This window comes from Leptonotus elevatus, chromosome 4 (genome assembly GCF_054856555.1).
Source record: "Leptonotus elevatus isolate MCC_2025b chromosome 4, RoL_Lele_1.0, whole genome shotgun sequence".
NCBI lineage: Eukaryota > Metazoa > Chordata > Actinopteri > Syngnathiformes > Syngnathidae > Leptonotus > Leptonotus elevatus.
In genome coordinates, this window is record NC_141242.1 from 19390651 (window position 1) to 19405544 (window position 14894).

General features: G+C 39.3%; 1 protein-coding gene across 4 annotated transcripts in view; it reads left to right on the plus strand.

Moving 5' to 3' along the window:
* srgap1a (SLIT-ROBO Rho GTPase activating protein 1a) overlaps positions 1-14894 on the plus strand; it is a 64842-nt gene that overhangs the window by 36101 nt on the left and 13847 nt on the right. For 2 of the 4 annotated variants that reach the window (XM_086073132.1, XM_086073134.1), the window contains exons 7-18: positions 171-392; positions 561-662; positions 2439-2636; positions 3810-3894; positions 4038-4065; positions 5012-5117; positions 7250-7310; positions 7833-7910; positions 8022-8156; positions 10124-10229; positions 10376-10600; positions 11410-11489. In XM_086073132.1, coding sequence (XP_085929258.1) covers positions 171-392; positions 561-662; positions 2439-2636; positions 3810-3894; positions 4038-4065; positions 5012-5117; positions 7250-7310; positions 7833-7910; positions 8022-8156; positions 10124-10229; positions 10376-10600; positions 11410-11489 — 1426 coding nt within the window. Of the gene's footprint in view, positions 1-170; positions 393-560; positions 663-2438; positions 2637-3809; positions 3895-4037; positions 4066-5011; positions 5118-5666; positions 5701-7249; positions 7311-7832; positions 7911-8021; positions 8157-10123; positions 10230-10375; positions 10601-11409; positions 11490-14894 lie in introns of all 4 variants that reach the window. The other 2 variants (XM_086073135.1, XM_086073136.1) reach the window with 1 other exon arrangement.

The window sequence follows — 14894 nt, forward strand, 5'->3', positions numbered from 1 at the left end:
TGTGTGTGTGTGTGCGCGCGCCTTTTTTGCCGCACAAACTTTGGCAATATTTCTAATTATCGACTATTTCAAATGTATATTGTATATGTATCCCGAGTATAAAAGGGTGAAAACAGCTTGTTACAATAGTTGTTGTCCAAAGGTTACCTCCAGTTTTTCTTTCTGTCTAGTGCTGTGATTTGGGATACCATGCCAGTTTGAATCGAGCCTTGCGGACTTACCTGTCTGCTGAATACAACCTGGAGACATCTCGCCATGAGGGTCTTGACATAATTGAAAATGCAGTAGACAGTCTGGACCCTCGAAGCGACAGGCAAAGGTTTATGGAGATGTTCCCGTCGGCCTTCTGTCCGCCTGCAAAATTTGAATTTCAATCTCACATGGGAGATGAGGTGAGTTCAATTAAAAACAATGTAGAGGGAATCCAGTATGTTGGTGAGCCCAGTTTTAATTGATAATCTGTTTGCTTTCAGTGACACTGCGAAAGACAATTGTGGTCAGCAATACGGAAAAGTGATGGCAGGCTTACAGTATTTACTTGATGCTTATTGTTGTTTTAGGTGTGTCAGATCTCAGTGCAGCCGCCAGTGAATGGAGAGCTAATATTGAGGTTCCAGCAGCTGCAGTCTCGCCTGTCAACTCTGAAGATTGAAAATGAAGAGGTAAAATAGTACTAATTTTAAGTTTCCTTTTAATATTGGTTATTCTTTCAGTTACATAATATAAGATGAGACAGATTAGATAGTCACATCCATCAGGCTGCTCTCTCACATTTAACATGCTTTCCATCTTGCCTTTGTTCTCAGTATCTTTCTCTTCTCCACATATGAGCACCATTGTGAATATTCTCCAAGGACTAAGGTTGTGGATATTTGGGTATTTCTAAAATGCATATTGTGCAGAGGACTTCTGATGACTCATCACGCATGATGTAATCTCACATAAAAACTGATATTGTGTGTGAGTGTCGACAGAAAAAAAACCATTTGTTTATCTATTAAGTAGGGAGGGGGTATGATGATGCCTTATATCCTTGTATGGTTTAATAAGTGTATGTCCTGGTGGGTCTAACTAGGACATTGCTTCCTTGTGTTATTATTAACAGATGGCCTTGCTACCCTGGCACTGTGTGCCCGAGACATCCTTGAAAAATGAACGTTAAAAGCATTTTGACAACATCCAAGCCAGGAAAAGCTTCCGGCCAGTGCTTGACAGAAGTGCAGCTGTTTCCTTTGCTCTTTGACTGCTGTGAAATGATGAAAACATTGCTGAATTTACTTTGCATTAGTTGTGGGTTTGTATTTTAAAATAAGATTATGATAATTGTTTGCATGAAGGAGAATAGTTGTTTTGTATGAAGATTATGACTGACTGTTGTTTGTGCTTATGCACCAAACTACAATAACGTGTACCCACCCTGTTTGGAATACTGGGAGGGGGTGCAGGAGAGCACTTCTGCTGGGGACTTCAATTCTGAAGTGTGCAATAACAGTGATACCTGGAAGTTCCCCCAATTAGAACCCAATCCGTTTTCTGTTATTGGACTTCTGTACCCATTACGGATTGTCCATAATGAACACCATGTTCAAACATAAGCGTGTGCATACGTGCACTTGGCACCAGAACACCTTAGGCCGCAGTTCAGTGATGACTTTGTGGTTGTGTTTTGGACAAACGGGTGAAGAGAGGAGCGGAGCTGTCAACTGATCACCACTTGATGTTTTGGCTTTGATAGTGGGGGAAGATGCCGGTCCGACCTGGCAGACCCAAACGTATTGTCAGGGTCTGCTGTGAGTTGCAAGTTAGAAGGAGTTTCAAATCTCACCTCCAACAAAACTTCACCCACATATGGGGGGAGGCAGGGGACCATGTGGACTAGGTTCTGCGCCGCTATTGTCGAGGTGGCTGACCAGAGTTGTGGCCGTAAGGTGGTCAGTGCCTGTCGTGGTGGCAATCACCGAACCCATCGATGGATACCTGCAATAAGGGAGGCCGTCAAGCTGAAGGAGGATTCCTTTCAGGCCTTTTTGGCCTGCGGGACTCCGGAGGCAGCTGATGGGCACAGGCTGGTCAAACAGAACCTAGCTTTGGCAGTCTCTGAGGCAAAAACTCGGACATGGGAGAAGTTTGATGAGGCCATAGAAAACGACTTCCTGGCGGCTTCGAAGAAATTCCGGGATGAATAGCCGAGACATTTATGAGCTCCTTTGACAAGGACCCCAAGTAGTTATTATGGGTATGCTACTAAGTCTTTAGCTGACTCTACCATCTTCTTTTTCTCCTTTGGACCCTCTGAGTGCATGTAACAAAATTACTTTTTCTTTTACAGTACTTACTTTTTTTTAGTCATGAGCTAGCACGAAAAGGGTTTAGTGTTTGTAATGACACAATGTGCTTCAAATCCGATCATCATATTGTTCATCTCATCTTATCTACAGGTGAAAAAAACATCGGAGGCCACTCTCACCACCATTCAGGACATGGTGACCATCGAAGATTATGACGTCTCGGAGTGCTTCCACCACAGCAGATCTACTGAGTCTGTCAGGTCCACTGTGTCAGAGACATACCTCAGCAAACCAAGCATTGCGAAGAGGAGGGCTAACCAGCAGGAGACCGAGCAGTTCTACTTTATGGTGAGTGTAGAGGTGGCACTAAGCAAGCAGAAAGAAAGGGAAACAAATTAAAGACTGTTATAAACAGGGGTGGACATAAGCAGCTCAGTCAGCTTGACAATGGTCAGGCCAGCTTCCAGTCGAAGTCAAATCAGCTGCCACAACAACCGCCAACTTCAGAATAAAAGCCAATTAAGGCATGTCTATGTACAGTATTACTTGGTAGGCTTTTATTTTGAAGTGTACCCATGTAATGCGGTCCATGCTGGCTTTGAACAACAGTTGTGCCAGCTGTCTTGTCTTGCCTTGCTACCTGCAAACAGCTACACTTGCGAGGTGGTGGTGGTGGCCCAACGTGCAGGTGGCGCCGGCGGAATACTCATCCCGGTCTCGCTAGAGAACTGTGGTTAATCAGCTAGCTGATGACACGATCCCATATTGCAAGTCAGGGGTGGGCTATTTATTATTCAAAGGGGTACAGTAAATTGTATTGTTTTAATAAGCACCCACTTGTGTAGCACTACTATATGTTGTTGTAATAAAGGAATAAAGTAAAATAAAAACTGGGGAAAAAAAGTTTATTCAGCTACATTAAATGGCATTTCTACAAAAAAATCGAATCACTATTTCATCAGCATTCACAAAAAACATGTCTACATTGTATTTTTTTTCTATATTTTTAATGTGAGCTGACATTAATCTGAGCACAAACCACTATTAGCCATTCTTAGGACTCCCAAATCATAACCAGGGCAACAACTGGTGCTCATTTGAGAACCACACCAAAATTCTTATGTGCACCACTGATTAAAAATCACCATTGATTAAATGAACATTCTGTGTATTTTGGTATTTACAGTATAAGCTGTATTTCTATATGTTACATTTTATCCTTTTTAGAAATATTTAAAATTAAAATCAGTGCTAAATCAGATCTTACCTCAACTTGGACTAAACATATTTGAATGACTTACCCATCCTTCCTCCTTATCTGGCAAAGGTGGCCGTATCACTGACTAATCCCATGATATAAGCCTTCCACTTACTTGTTCCGCTCTGAAAATGGACATGCTTTGAAGAATTTTAAAACCTTCTCTGCATGTGTCCTTTTTCCTTGGCTGTCTTAAATATATCATAGTAGGTGATATGACGGGTACTTAAGGCAGCTTTGTAATTAGTTGAAATTATCCACAGAAATTCCGTGAGTTTCTGGAGGGCAGCAATCTCATCTCCAAACTGCAGGCCAAACATGATTTGCTGAAGAGGACGCTTGGTGAAGGTACGGTCACTTTCACTTTATTGACCTCTTGATAGCAAGAAATTCCTTGCAATATACTTCTTGAGGTGCATGCACACTACATTCAAAGACAAAACATGGCGTGTCTACTCACCAACCAGTTTGTTTCTTTTTTGTCTCTTTAGGCCACAGAGCTGACTACATGACCACAAGGTAAAGTAAAAAGCCCACCATACTTCAGGACCAGCACATATTCACAGCCTCATTCAGTTGTGTCAGCAAATATTTGGATAACCCTTACATAATAAAGACGAGACACCAACAAATACTTCTCAATTGCACCGGGGACACACTTTTTGTTAGATCTGACATTTGTTTTCATCTAACTTTTGAGTGCGGAATCAGAAACTGAGCTCAGTTTTTCTCTATTTTGTCAAGTTTTTGAGTTATAGTATTCATGTTTTATTGAAAAACTTGAAATATATGTATATGTTACAAACTTTGAAGAAAAAAAACAGCACAACATGAAATAGAACTTACGTTGTAAAATGTTATGCCTGTGGTCACAACTTGGTTAAGAGAAAAGCCAGCGCTAATCCTCTTAATTGCTACTATGCTAGCTTTCTGTTTGCAGGTATAGTACTGACCTATTGGGAACTGCACACACCTCTCACCGTATTGTCTCAATAGTGACTGCACAAACAAGTTGCCACATAGCTGTCAATGAGCCCACGCGTAATCAAATCTTCTTATTAAACTACTACTAAAGCTAATCAGTGGAATTTTGCTTATTAAGCTAAAGAGAAAAAACATGCTGAAAAAAGACTTGACTACAATTTGGGAATCAGAATGACAGTCTTAGTTTTAATCAGCATAAAATTCTAACTCAACAGATTTTTTTTTTCAAAATTGTTCCTCAGCGTTATTAATTGATTATTACGCCTACAAATATGATCCCCTTGGTGAGTTTGATAGCTCCATATGCTGAGAGAAGACAGAACTGTAAAGACAAAAAAAGTTGCTTTATGGGTTTTATCATCATCTCCCTCCATAATATCACTGATTCAACATAATTCATGGACATAATTGTTGCTGGAGGGTAAAATTGCCAAAGAAGATGTCATTGTCTTCTCCTTCTAATGCATTTCTTGTATTCTAGACATCCCAATGGGCTGTTCAAAACCCACACTGGCACCAGGCGGGCTAGACCCCGCTCTGTTTTTAATGTTAGGTTATTTAATGGAAACATGGAGTCGTATATCAAGGTACTGGTAACCATACTATCCGCTCAACATTGCTTCTCCTCATTTTCTCTCTTGCTCCAGCTTTCTGGCCATTTTCATGGGATCCCCCAAGCCATTTAAGCTGCAGTTTAGCTTTAACCTGCAAAAACTTGACTGCGCCTAAACTGTAGCAGTGACACTGATAAGTTGGAAGGCCTTCTGAAAGAGAGGAATGCCACTGGACTGGCTAAATGTTTGTCTCAGTCAGTTTCCCTTTAATCAGTGCTGAGCGCCACATCAGTGAGCCTCTCTGGCATCTCCAGAGAGGAGAGCCCAGTGAAAAGATCAGGATTAGTGACAGTCTGACTGGATACCAAACTGATCAGGTGTGCTGCCTCCCTCCACTCTTTTCACTGCCACAACTGGTGACCTGGTGCCATTATGTTCTACATACAGTTCTTTTTGGTCTAATTTATTGCCAGCACAAAGTGGGTTGAGGGTGCACTCTTGGTAAAAGCTTTGGTGAGCAGCAGCTGTGTTTCTAATCTGGGTCTTGCTTCTTTCTCTCTCGTTCGCATTGCCTGTTTGTAGCCGTGGACGACGGAACTCACATGCTCGTCATCAGGTAGACATCTTGAAGCATCTTGGGGAGCCCCTATTGCTTGCCTGCGTTCTCTAATGCCTGAACATTTCACATAATTGTGCTTTTAGATATCATCTGACTCAGACAGATTTTACTTGGTTACAGGTGAAATGACTAAAATGCAAAACTAAAATAAATAAAAAACTGTGGAATTTGATTGTTCTCACTTTGCTTTTGTCTTTTTTGTTGTTGATATTTTGCAACAAAAAAAACATGCTAAAATGTCAATTGAGTATTGACAAAAGGCTGAAATATTTTGTACAAGATCTTTTGAAAAGTTAACTTAATACCAATCAGTCACCTGTAATCTTTGCAAAACAATACTATTACATAATTCTGCTGCACCACACCTTTCCCTCAGATGTCTGATGGTCCACTTGCATTATTGATAGCCACTATTGGAACGGACCCTTTTGGACTGTGTACTCACCCTTGGGAGCCATAAACAGACCCACTGTATCATTTTAAAGCATGTACTGCTTTCCTGTGCAGTACTGATCTTCAGCAGTGGCTGGCACTGAACCAGAACAAGAGCGCAGCCCACTCCTGAGTGCATTTAGCAAATGTATCTTAATACAACTGCTTAACTTCTGATGTGTGAGGCCTTCTAAATGACAAATGATCATCACTCCAGGCTGGCATTTGATGTAAATACTGTCAGAGACAGGAAGTAGCTACATTAGAATTTGAAAGTAATTAACATTAAACCACAGGTTTATACAAACCACCTTGTAATAGTAATATAAGTTGTTGGACTTTATTATTCCATGAAACGAGCAAGTGGTAATACTCACTGATTGTAGCTGAAGTCAACTCTGTCTGCGTCATCAAATTGTAGACTAATCCTCACTTCCTCTCTTAACCCTCCCATATATATATATATATATATATATATATATATATATATATATATATATATATATATATATATATATATATATAAGTTGTGCATGTTTGTATGCTGTCGCTGTTCCACAAATATATATTATGTATATGCATTTTTTTTTTTTAATCCAAAACACAAACATTTTGGCATTAAAAAAAAAATAATCATAGAATTTTGACAGATGAGTTTTTTGGGGTTGATGGCACTTGTGATTCATTAATGTTATAACTTACCTCATTATTAGACACTAGAATATAAAATATCGGCATCCCTCTTGTGGCTGTTTTATGATCAGGAACTAGGAATTACAAGAATATAAAATTGCCATTAAATTCATTCAATTTCAAGGAATGATGCTATATGGATATATAGGTCTTTTTAAAAAATAATCTCAGATTGGTTTTTGAAAGGAAGTTTAACTACTACTATTACCATTAACTACTCAAGTTTTGAGTGTTCATACTAGTATTGGTCTAAAAACAAATAGTGGTATTGAACAATCCTAATGATATCGGTATCTAAACTGTGCAAATATCAAAACACAGACTGGATTTCATTGAAATAATAAGTCTCTGAAGTCCAGGATCAGTTGCTTTCTTAAATTATGCACACGTTAGCTGAATATATATTTTCAATCTTTTCAAGGATTCTGGGCAAGCCATTCCTCGCGTGGTTGAAAGCTGCATTCGTTACATAAATTTGTATGGTGAGTTGTTTTTTACTCTCCATTATTTGGAAATGAAATGTAAGTACCACATCCATAAATTGACATCCTTCCCGACCTCACCCCCACTTCTCAAATAATGTTTGTTGTTTAATGACTATCAGCGATGCATTGTGTTGGCATGAGACAAGGGAGTTATACACAGCTTGGTTCTAAATTTTGTTACTGAAAATGACATGAATAATCCCTAGAAGCTTTACAGATGATATACTATGGTTTTCTGTGTTGTCTGCTGCATTTTCAAAGAGCTAATTGAGGCCTTACAGAGACAAATTTGAGCTCATTTTGATCCTTGACCTTTTTCCCCCTGTTAAATCTTAGTCCTAGTTTAGAGACACTGTAGTAATCCCTAACGTTAATATTTTTTCATTAGCAATGTGGAGGTATATAAAGAACAGAATGCGGCTTTGTTGAACATCAGAATCGTTTTCTTTTCTTAACTTCTCAGGATATGTTTGCCTTCTGTTCCTATTTCCTGACAATCTGTCTTTGTCTCTCGAGCAGGCCTCCAACATCAGGGAATATTTCGGGTATCTGGTTCCCAGCTGGAAGTCAATGACATTAAAAATTCTTTTGAAAGAGGTATTTATTTATCAAAATATTTATAACAATTATGATTTCAACATGATACATTTAATTTACACTCACATGTACATTCCAACTCTATTCTCTATTAATGTGTCCATATTACAGGAAATGACCCTCTGATAGACGATGAGAGTAATCATGACATCAACTCGGTGGCAGGTGTGCTTAAACTCTACTTTCGCGGCCTGGAGAACCCTCTTTTTCCCAAAGAGAGATTCAGTGAACTGTTGTCCTGCATCCGTAAGTATAGCAGTGTATTTTATTTCATTAATCTTTCTAACCAGATATCATTACTCACATTTGATTTGTTTTACTCTTTTAAATATGTTCCTTTTATTCTATTATTCAGTTCAATCATTCTTTCAAACTTGATTTTTGCTTTGTAAAATACTGAACATTGCGAACAATATAAAAACAATAGTTTCATTTATATGTCAAAATGAGCCCTGTTTCTTCAACACTCTGGGTGTTGTGAAACTTGTGTTGAAGCCTCTTTCTTTTTTTTTGTCATGCATTTTTGTTACCTTGTGACTGGCTCACCTTGTTTGGTCTTTTCTTTAAAAAAAATTAATTAAAAAATCCTCTAATTGGACGGATGACTTCACACAGAAACAGCCTGTGTCACATGTGAGTGCGTGTGCTGTAATCCCTTATGTGATGTCGTGTTTCGAGGTATACTTTAAGCACACTTGTGCAGTTTGAGTGATGGAGATTCCTGTTTACATTCCCCAGCTCAACATGACAGTGATTGCAGTGTGGGCTGTGCGACCAGCAGGGTTCAACATTTGAGAAAAAAAAAAAGTTTCTTCACTGTGGAGTTGCTGAGAGGAGCCTCAGGCTAACTTTTCAACTCAAGTGCACCCAGTTGATTGTTTTTTAGGAGCACTGCAGATACTTGTGTATTTTATTGTGCAATGTGCACCATCGAGGTTTTGCTCCAGACGGTAATCCGCGTCCGGGCAAGGAAAAGTATATCGCTAGGTATAATTTATTATGGGGGATCTAAGCCGTGCTTTGTCCGGTCCTTCACCACGAACCGTTTGCCCTAGGTGACCCTACGAATAGCATAAAGCCCCTGACACCGTAGCTCTTAGGATCAGTGGGACATACGAACCCTTCAACCACGGTAAGATGAACTTCTGAACAAGCAGTGCTGCAGCTTAAACAATTTGATTGATCATGTCATTGTTGTGATCAAAACTGGAGCTACATTAAAGATGCAATGCGGAGTTTGTGATGTTTTTTTGTTTTGTTTTTTACTTGCAACTGACATCTCTGGCCTAAACCGTAACTGCAGCCTCTGAGTCAAGCTTTTGCTTTTGTCGTATCTGTGCTCGAATAAACTCTTAATTTTTGTTTTGTTTTTTCTTCTTCAGTTTTCTTGGAGTCTGAGCTGGAGTTTGGGCTGAGCTCAAAGCCAGCCTCTTCTTGCTTTTTTCAGTTTCCAACCCACTTGTGCCATACACTAGCTAACACAACACTACATATACGCGGGGACGAGCATGACATCACCCTCCACTACCCCAGTCCTCCCCACCACCAATAAACTGTGGTGTGTTCGGGGTGATACAAGTTGATAGGCGGAGTCAAGGCTCTTTGTACTCATCTGTGCATCGGTGGAGCATGCATGATGTAGAACCATCTTTCACATTAATATTTTCATTTCCACAATGCCCCTTTAGTACTGCATATAGTGTGTAGTCTGTGACAGCGGCCTGTGGGTAGAAAAAAAAATGCCACAAGATGTTACGTGTCTTTATTAACAGTCGGCTGTGGGTCCGCATAAGATTTTAACCTCGGTCTGCCATTTGAAGATATCTGGCGGCGCCGGACCGACGGTCACTCGTGATGGACTGCCTACCTCTGATATCCGCTGTAGTTGCAAATGCAAACTTCGTTTAGAGTGTATCGTCTCAAGATTTTTGCTTGACCAAAGAGCCATGAAGAACCTTAGTTGTTCATGCTCATGAAAGCTGTAATGCATCACAAGTATCCGAGGTGCCCACCCAGATGGCACGACGTGGCTGGAGGGCGACAAAGCTATTTTTAACAGCCAACAGAACCGCAAACAGCCTCACATGCCATCAATCACATATCTACTGTAGCTATGAGGTCTTAATGGCTTTTATTAGGAGGAGGATGCAAGAACCGTATTGTATATATTTGTTATATGTATTTGACAATCTGTGTCTTTGTTACTTCTGTAGGAATAGAAAATCTGTACGACAGAGCGCTGTACATTCGCAAGATCCTCCTGACCATTCCCAGATCAGTCCTTGTTGTGATGCGCTACCTCTTTGCGTTCCTCAACCAGTAAGTTTTTGGGGGGGGCATTAATCAGAAAATCCTCCCACGCTGAACTTAGATTCAAGAAAACATTTATTTATTTCTGTCCGCAGCTACTATTTGCAGTCTGCCTAAAATGGCACACAAATATATTTATCTACCTTTTTCCACAGTCTGTCTCAGTATAGTGATGAGAACATGATGGATCCATACAACTTGGCCATTTGCTTTGGGCCTACACTCATGCCCACACCGGAGAGCCAGGACCAGGTCTCCTGCCAGGCCCACGTCAACGAGATCATCAAGACCATCATCATTCACAATGAGACAATCTTTCCTGATGCCAAAGAACTGGATGGGCCAATCTATGAGAAATGCATGGCAGGAGGAGATTATTGGTAATTATGACTAAAACTATTATTAATGGATTTTCCAACAAAAACACTTTTCCTTGCTGTGCTACTGCAGCTTTACTGGTGTCTTAGTCAAGTTGAAGATTTCCATGCACAAATCAGAAATCACAATGTCACACATTCTCTAAATGATCTTATAGACATTGTTTTTCTTATTTTTTTTATTTAGTTATTCTTTTTGCTATAGATTAAACATTGGTATGCAGCATTTTTTTATATATATTGTTTTTACTTGAACCCTTCTTGGGTGAATATGGTTGCTTGAAACAATCACCGTTGTACAAGAGGATAGAGCTAATCTGTGATTAAGTGAACCACAGTAATATATTTGAGTGGTATTCTAAATATAAGACTCACTGAAATTAGAGTCTTTCTTTGTCACCCTCTGTTTTTCCTTCTCTTTGGTTGCGTCCTGCGCTTCACCACAAGCTGGCACGGTTTTATCCCTTGCTCGAGCTAATCACCCATCTCAGCACGACCACACATGAATCCCTTGGGAGATTTGCACTCTTGGCTGCATCCCTTCTTATAAAATAAGAGGTGGTTGGTGACGGTCGGGGGTAATCTGTTCTACAGAGATGTGTTCAGCTCTCCCATGATGTCAGAGCGAGACCATTTGGGAAAAGGAGGCCAAATTGCAGACAGAGGAACTAATCCACGTAGAATACCTACAGTATAATAACCACTGTTTTCACTTGAGTGCAAGCCTTCTTTCTTTCCAGCTGTCCAAAGAAGCAATAGTCTCCTTTGTATGATAAATACATGACTGTCTGTTTGTTTGTGTTCCCCCACAGTGAAAGTCCCTACAGTGAGCATGGAGTGCTGGAGGAGGTTGACAATGAGGGAGGCACAGAGACACACACCAGTGAGGATGGTGAGTAAAGACGTAGATGCTGAATTTAATATTACAGAACTCATTGTCAAAAAAAATTCTTAGCCATTCTATGAAGCAAAACACCATATTCATACTATTACTGTCATGTCATATCACGTGTTTTCCTCAGTGGGTTTGTGAGGGTTAAACCCAGCTCACTGCAGCTAATCCTGTTTTTCAGCCTGTTAAATGCAGTAACCTTGAAGGTCCAGTGTACTGGGCTTAAAAGAATGGACGACTATTAGTATTCTAATGTTCCAGGGGGGGGGTTCCTAGGGGCCGCCACAGTATCCCTTTTATTCTCTATTTTTGTCAACTGAGCTCCTTCACAGACAAACTCTTTGTTTGAAAGTTTAGGCTCATGTTTCACAAATGTTCTTATTAGGAGTGAACATAAAACATGTATGTCAGGACTGTCAGGTTTTATTAGCATTTCATTTTCATCTCAGTTTAATCTTTTAACCACAGTTTAATGTAGCCATGAAAAGGCTGATCAACTAACAACTATTAGAGAGTTCCTCTCAACTATAGGATACTGTCAATATGTGTGGGCAGACAGACTTGGGGTGAAACGGAAACTGTGTCTGGTTCAAATTCAAAAGTGACAGCATTAGTTAAGGCATGAAGACCAGAGCTGGCTGTTGTCATTCAGGAAATAGGACAGAAAAAATGCAATAAAATATGTTGAAAAGTGATATGTTACATGTGTGACAACTAGGAAGTTGTAAGAAGCTGGACGGAGACGCCACTAATCTGTTTCTAATTGTTAATTTGCATGTCTTCTTTCATCATTCTTGATTTGTTAGTGGTTGCCAAAGTGTGAGGCAATCCTCCACTGGCGGGTGCCAAGGGAAGGCACACAGCAGCTTCAGGGGGAAAAAAAGTATGATCAAGAAAATATTAATAGCAATATTAAAAGACTGCATACAATGTTTCCCAGACTATTTCAAATATAACTTTGCATGGGGAGTGGGGAGAAAATAATATGAATAAGTGTGAGATATACCACCGATAACCGTTTTTTTAAATACAAAAATAAATAATAGTTACCTCGTTGCCACCCCCCATTTTCCTCAACATGATGATGGTGGTCATTATAATTGCCTGAATTTGTGTTGGAGAATTCCCACAATGGTACACAAAGGCCAGCAATTGACTTTTTAATTAAGGCGGTATAATGAATAGATAATTGCTCTCTAGAAACATTCTCTCTGTGAGCATATTCCTCTTGGAGTCTATAGCCATGATTCTGTAATACTGTAATGTAAAAACTGTGCATTGGGGGGGAAATTCCATTGAGCTACCCAGTCGATCATTTTGAGGAACAGGAAATAAAGGAAATACTATACTGTCATCATCTTGTGTATAGTTAGCTGTCTTGGAATCCCCTCATATTGACACACATTCCTGCTGTAGCGTGTTGGAGCTCATTTGCTAAAATAGATAATGTGGACATGCTGGGGTCACGCTGGACCAGTCATACGAGAAGTGGAGTAATATGATTCTCACCTTTTATCATATTTTACTGGAATGAAATGGAGAGAAGGACCGTAAATGGATGATATAACATGGTGTTCAGTAACTTACATCCAGTGACATTATTAGTGTTGCATCTTCCACATCATCAATACATTGTAGTAGCTGATGATTTTACCACAAGGTCGAAGTTGAACAAACTGGCCCATTGATTATATATCACGTTGTAGGAGGACACCATGATGTCCTTGTTGTCAGATGTACGCACAGGCAAAAGTTTTATTGGATTGGACATGTTGAAGGGCAGTATTCTATTTTACACAGAGGCATTTTAGCAGTTCTTCATCTTCAACTTCTTCAGCAGATTAGTAGTGCTACCACACACTGCAAACAACTTGTTAACCAAGTTTAAATATCTCAAATTAAAAGAAAATATGCAGGTTCCTTGTATGCCAAGATAATTCTTGTCACCTGGTAATTTTTGTGTAAGAGAAATAATTGATCTTGCTTTTTCACTTTGTGAGATTTCATTCCCAGCTATAAACTAAATAAAATAAAGTTTGTTATAAAATATTAAATAATTTTAAGGCTACTTATGTTTACTTCTCTAATCTTGCCAAGTTTTCTGTACTTTTGGTGGGTAATTTTGCTTGAGTAATATATTCTTCATTTCATTACTTTTATTTACCGGTATTTATTTTTTCAATCCCATTATTTGCCGTGCAAAAGTGTACCAGTTCGAGAAAGAAGAAAAGGGTTGGGTGATGATAGCCACAGAACTGGAAATAGTACTTAATGTGACAACGATAAGTGTCTGGCTACCTAGTCAATATGAGCAATATCATTACTGTAATAATCTGATTAATAATAATTATTTAATTATAATTAATTGTAATAATATCATTATATTAACATGTTAATTAAGCGATTAATATAATGGATGAATGGATTAATTTTATGATGACTGACTTTTAGTTTTTTCTATTTCACTACCAGATAATTTTGATTTATTTTAATTGTATTTGTTTATACAGTGGTTTAATTATCTTCATGCTCGATGTCAAGAATATTAAAATTTTACTAAAATCTTTCATACATTTGAGCCTTTAGAGCAGTCCTTCTGGAATAGTGGGGCAATGCCAGAGTGTGTGACCCTAGTGACATGCTTTCTTGCTGTACTTGAATAAAGTGTAATTGCACATTCACTGCAGTAAGTGGCAATAGTGCCTTTTCTTTTCTTTTCTTTTTTTTGCACTGGCCATATGCACACACAGAACAAAGCAGGAGATAGGAAGTGCAGTGAAAAAAACATCAGGAAAATTATTTAACATGCATGAAAAGAAAGTCAGTCCCACTCTAACCGACTCTCAAAAAGAGAAAACTGCTACTGTACAGTAGTGAGAAGCAGTGGGAAGAAAAATCCCATATGCCGATGAGGGTCAGCTTTATTAACAGCATGTCCGCTGTAGCTCAGCCCAATTAATTCAGACAGTAAATACCTTCTTGTCACAATTCATTGAAGTCACGTCACATCTATTGCGTCTTTCTCGACAACTCATTGAGGCAAGAGGCTTTTAGGGCTCAGGGTTGAGGAGTAGTGGTACAATAAACAATCAATGAGATTGAAAAGTACACATTTAGAAATGAAGTAACCTCCACTCTACACAGAAAATTACTTTGCAGGCTCACTGTAATAATATCTAAACATAGCCATTCACTCTTTTTCTAGCAGTTTATAGAGGATGTGTGTTTTGGTAAGGCTGCATCTGTCCAGGGGGACCACACGTCTGACTTGAAGTGAGTGGGAGGAGGGCAGGGAGGAACAAAGATTCTATTTTTAGACTGTGTTGCTGTAGTGCACATTGGCTTGGAGACTTAGACACGAACCAACACTTAATGACAGAGACTTTCAGGACAGGTCCACCAGCA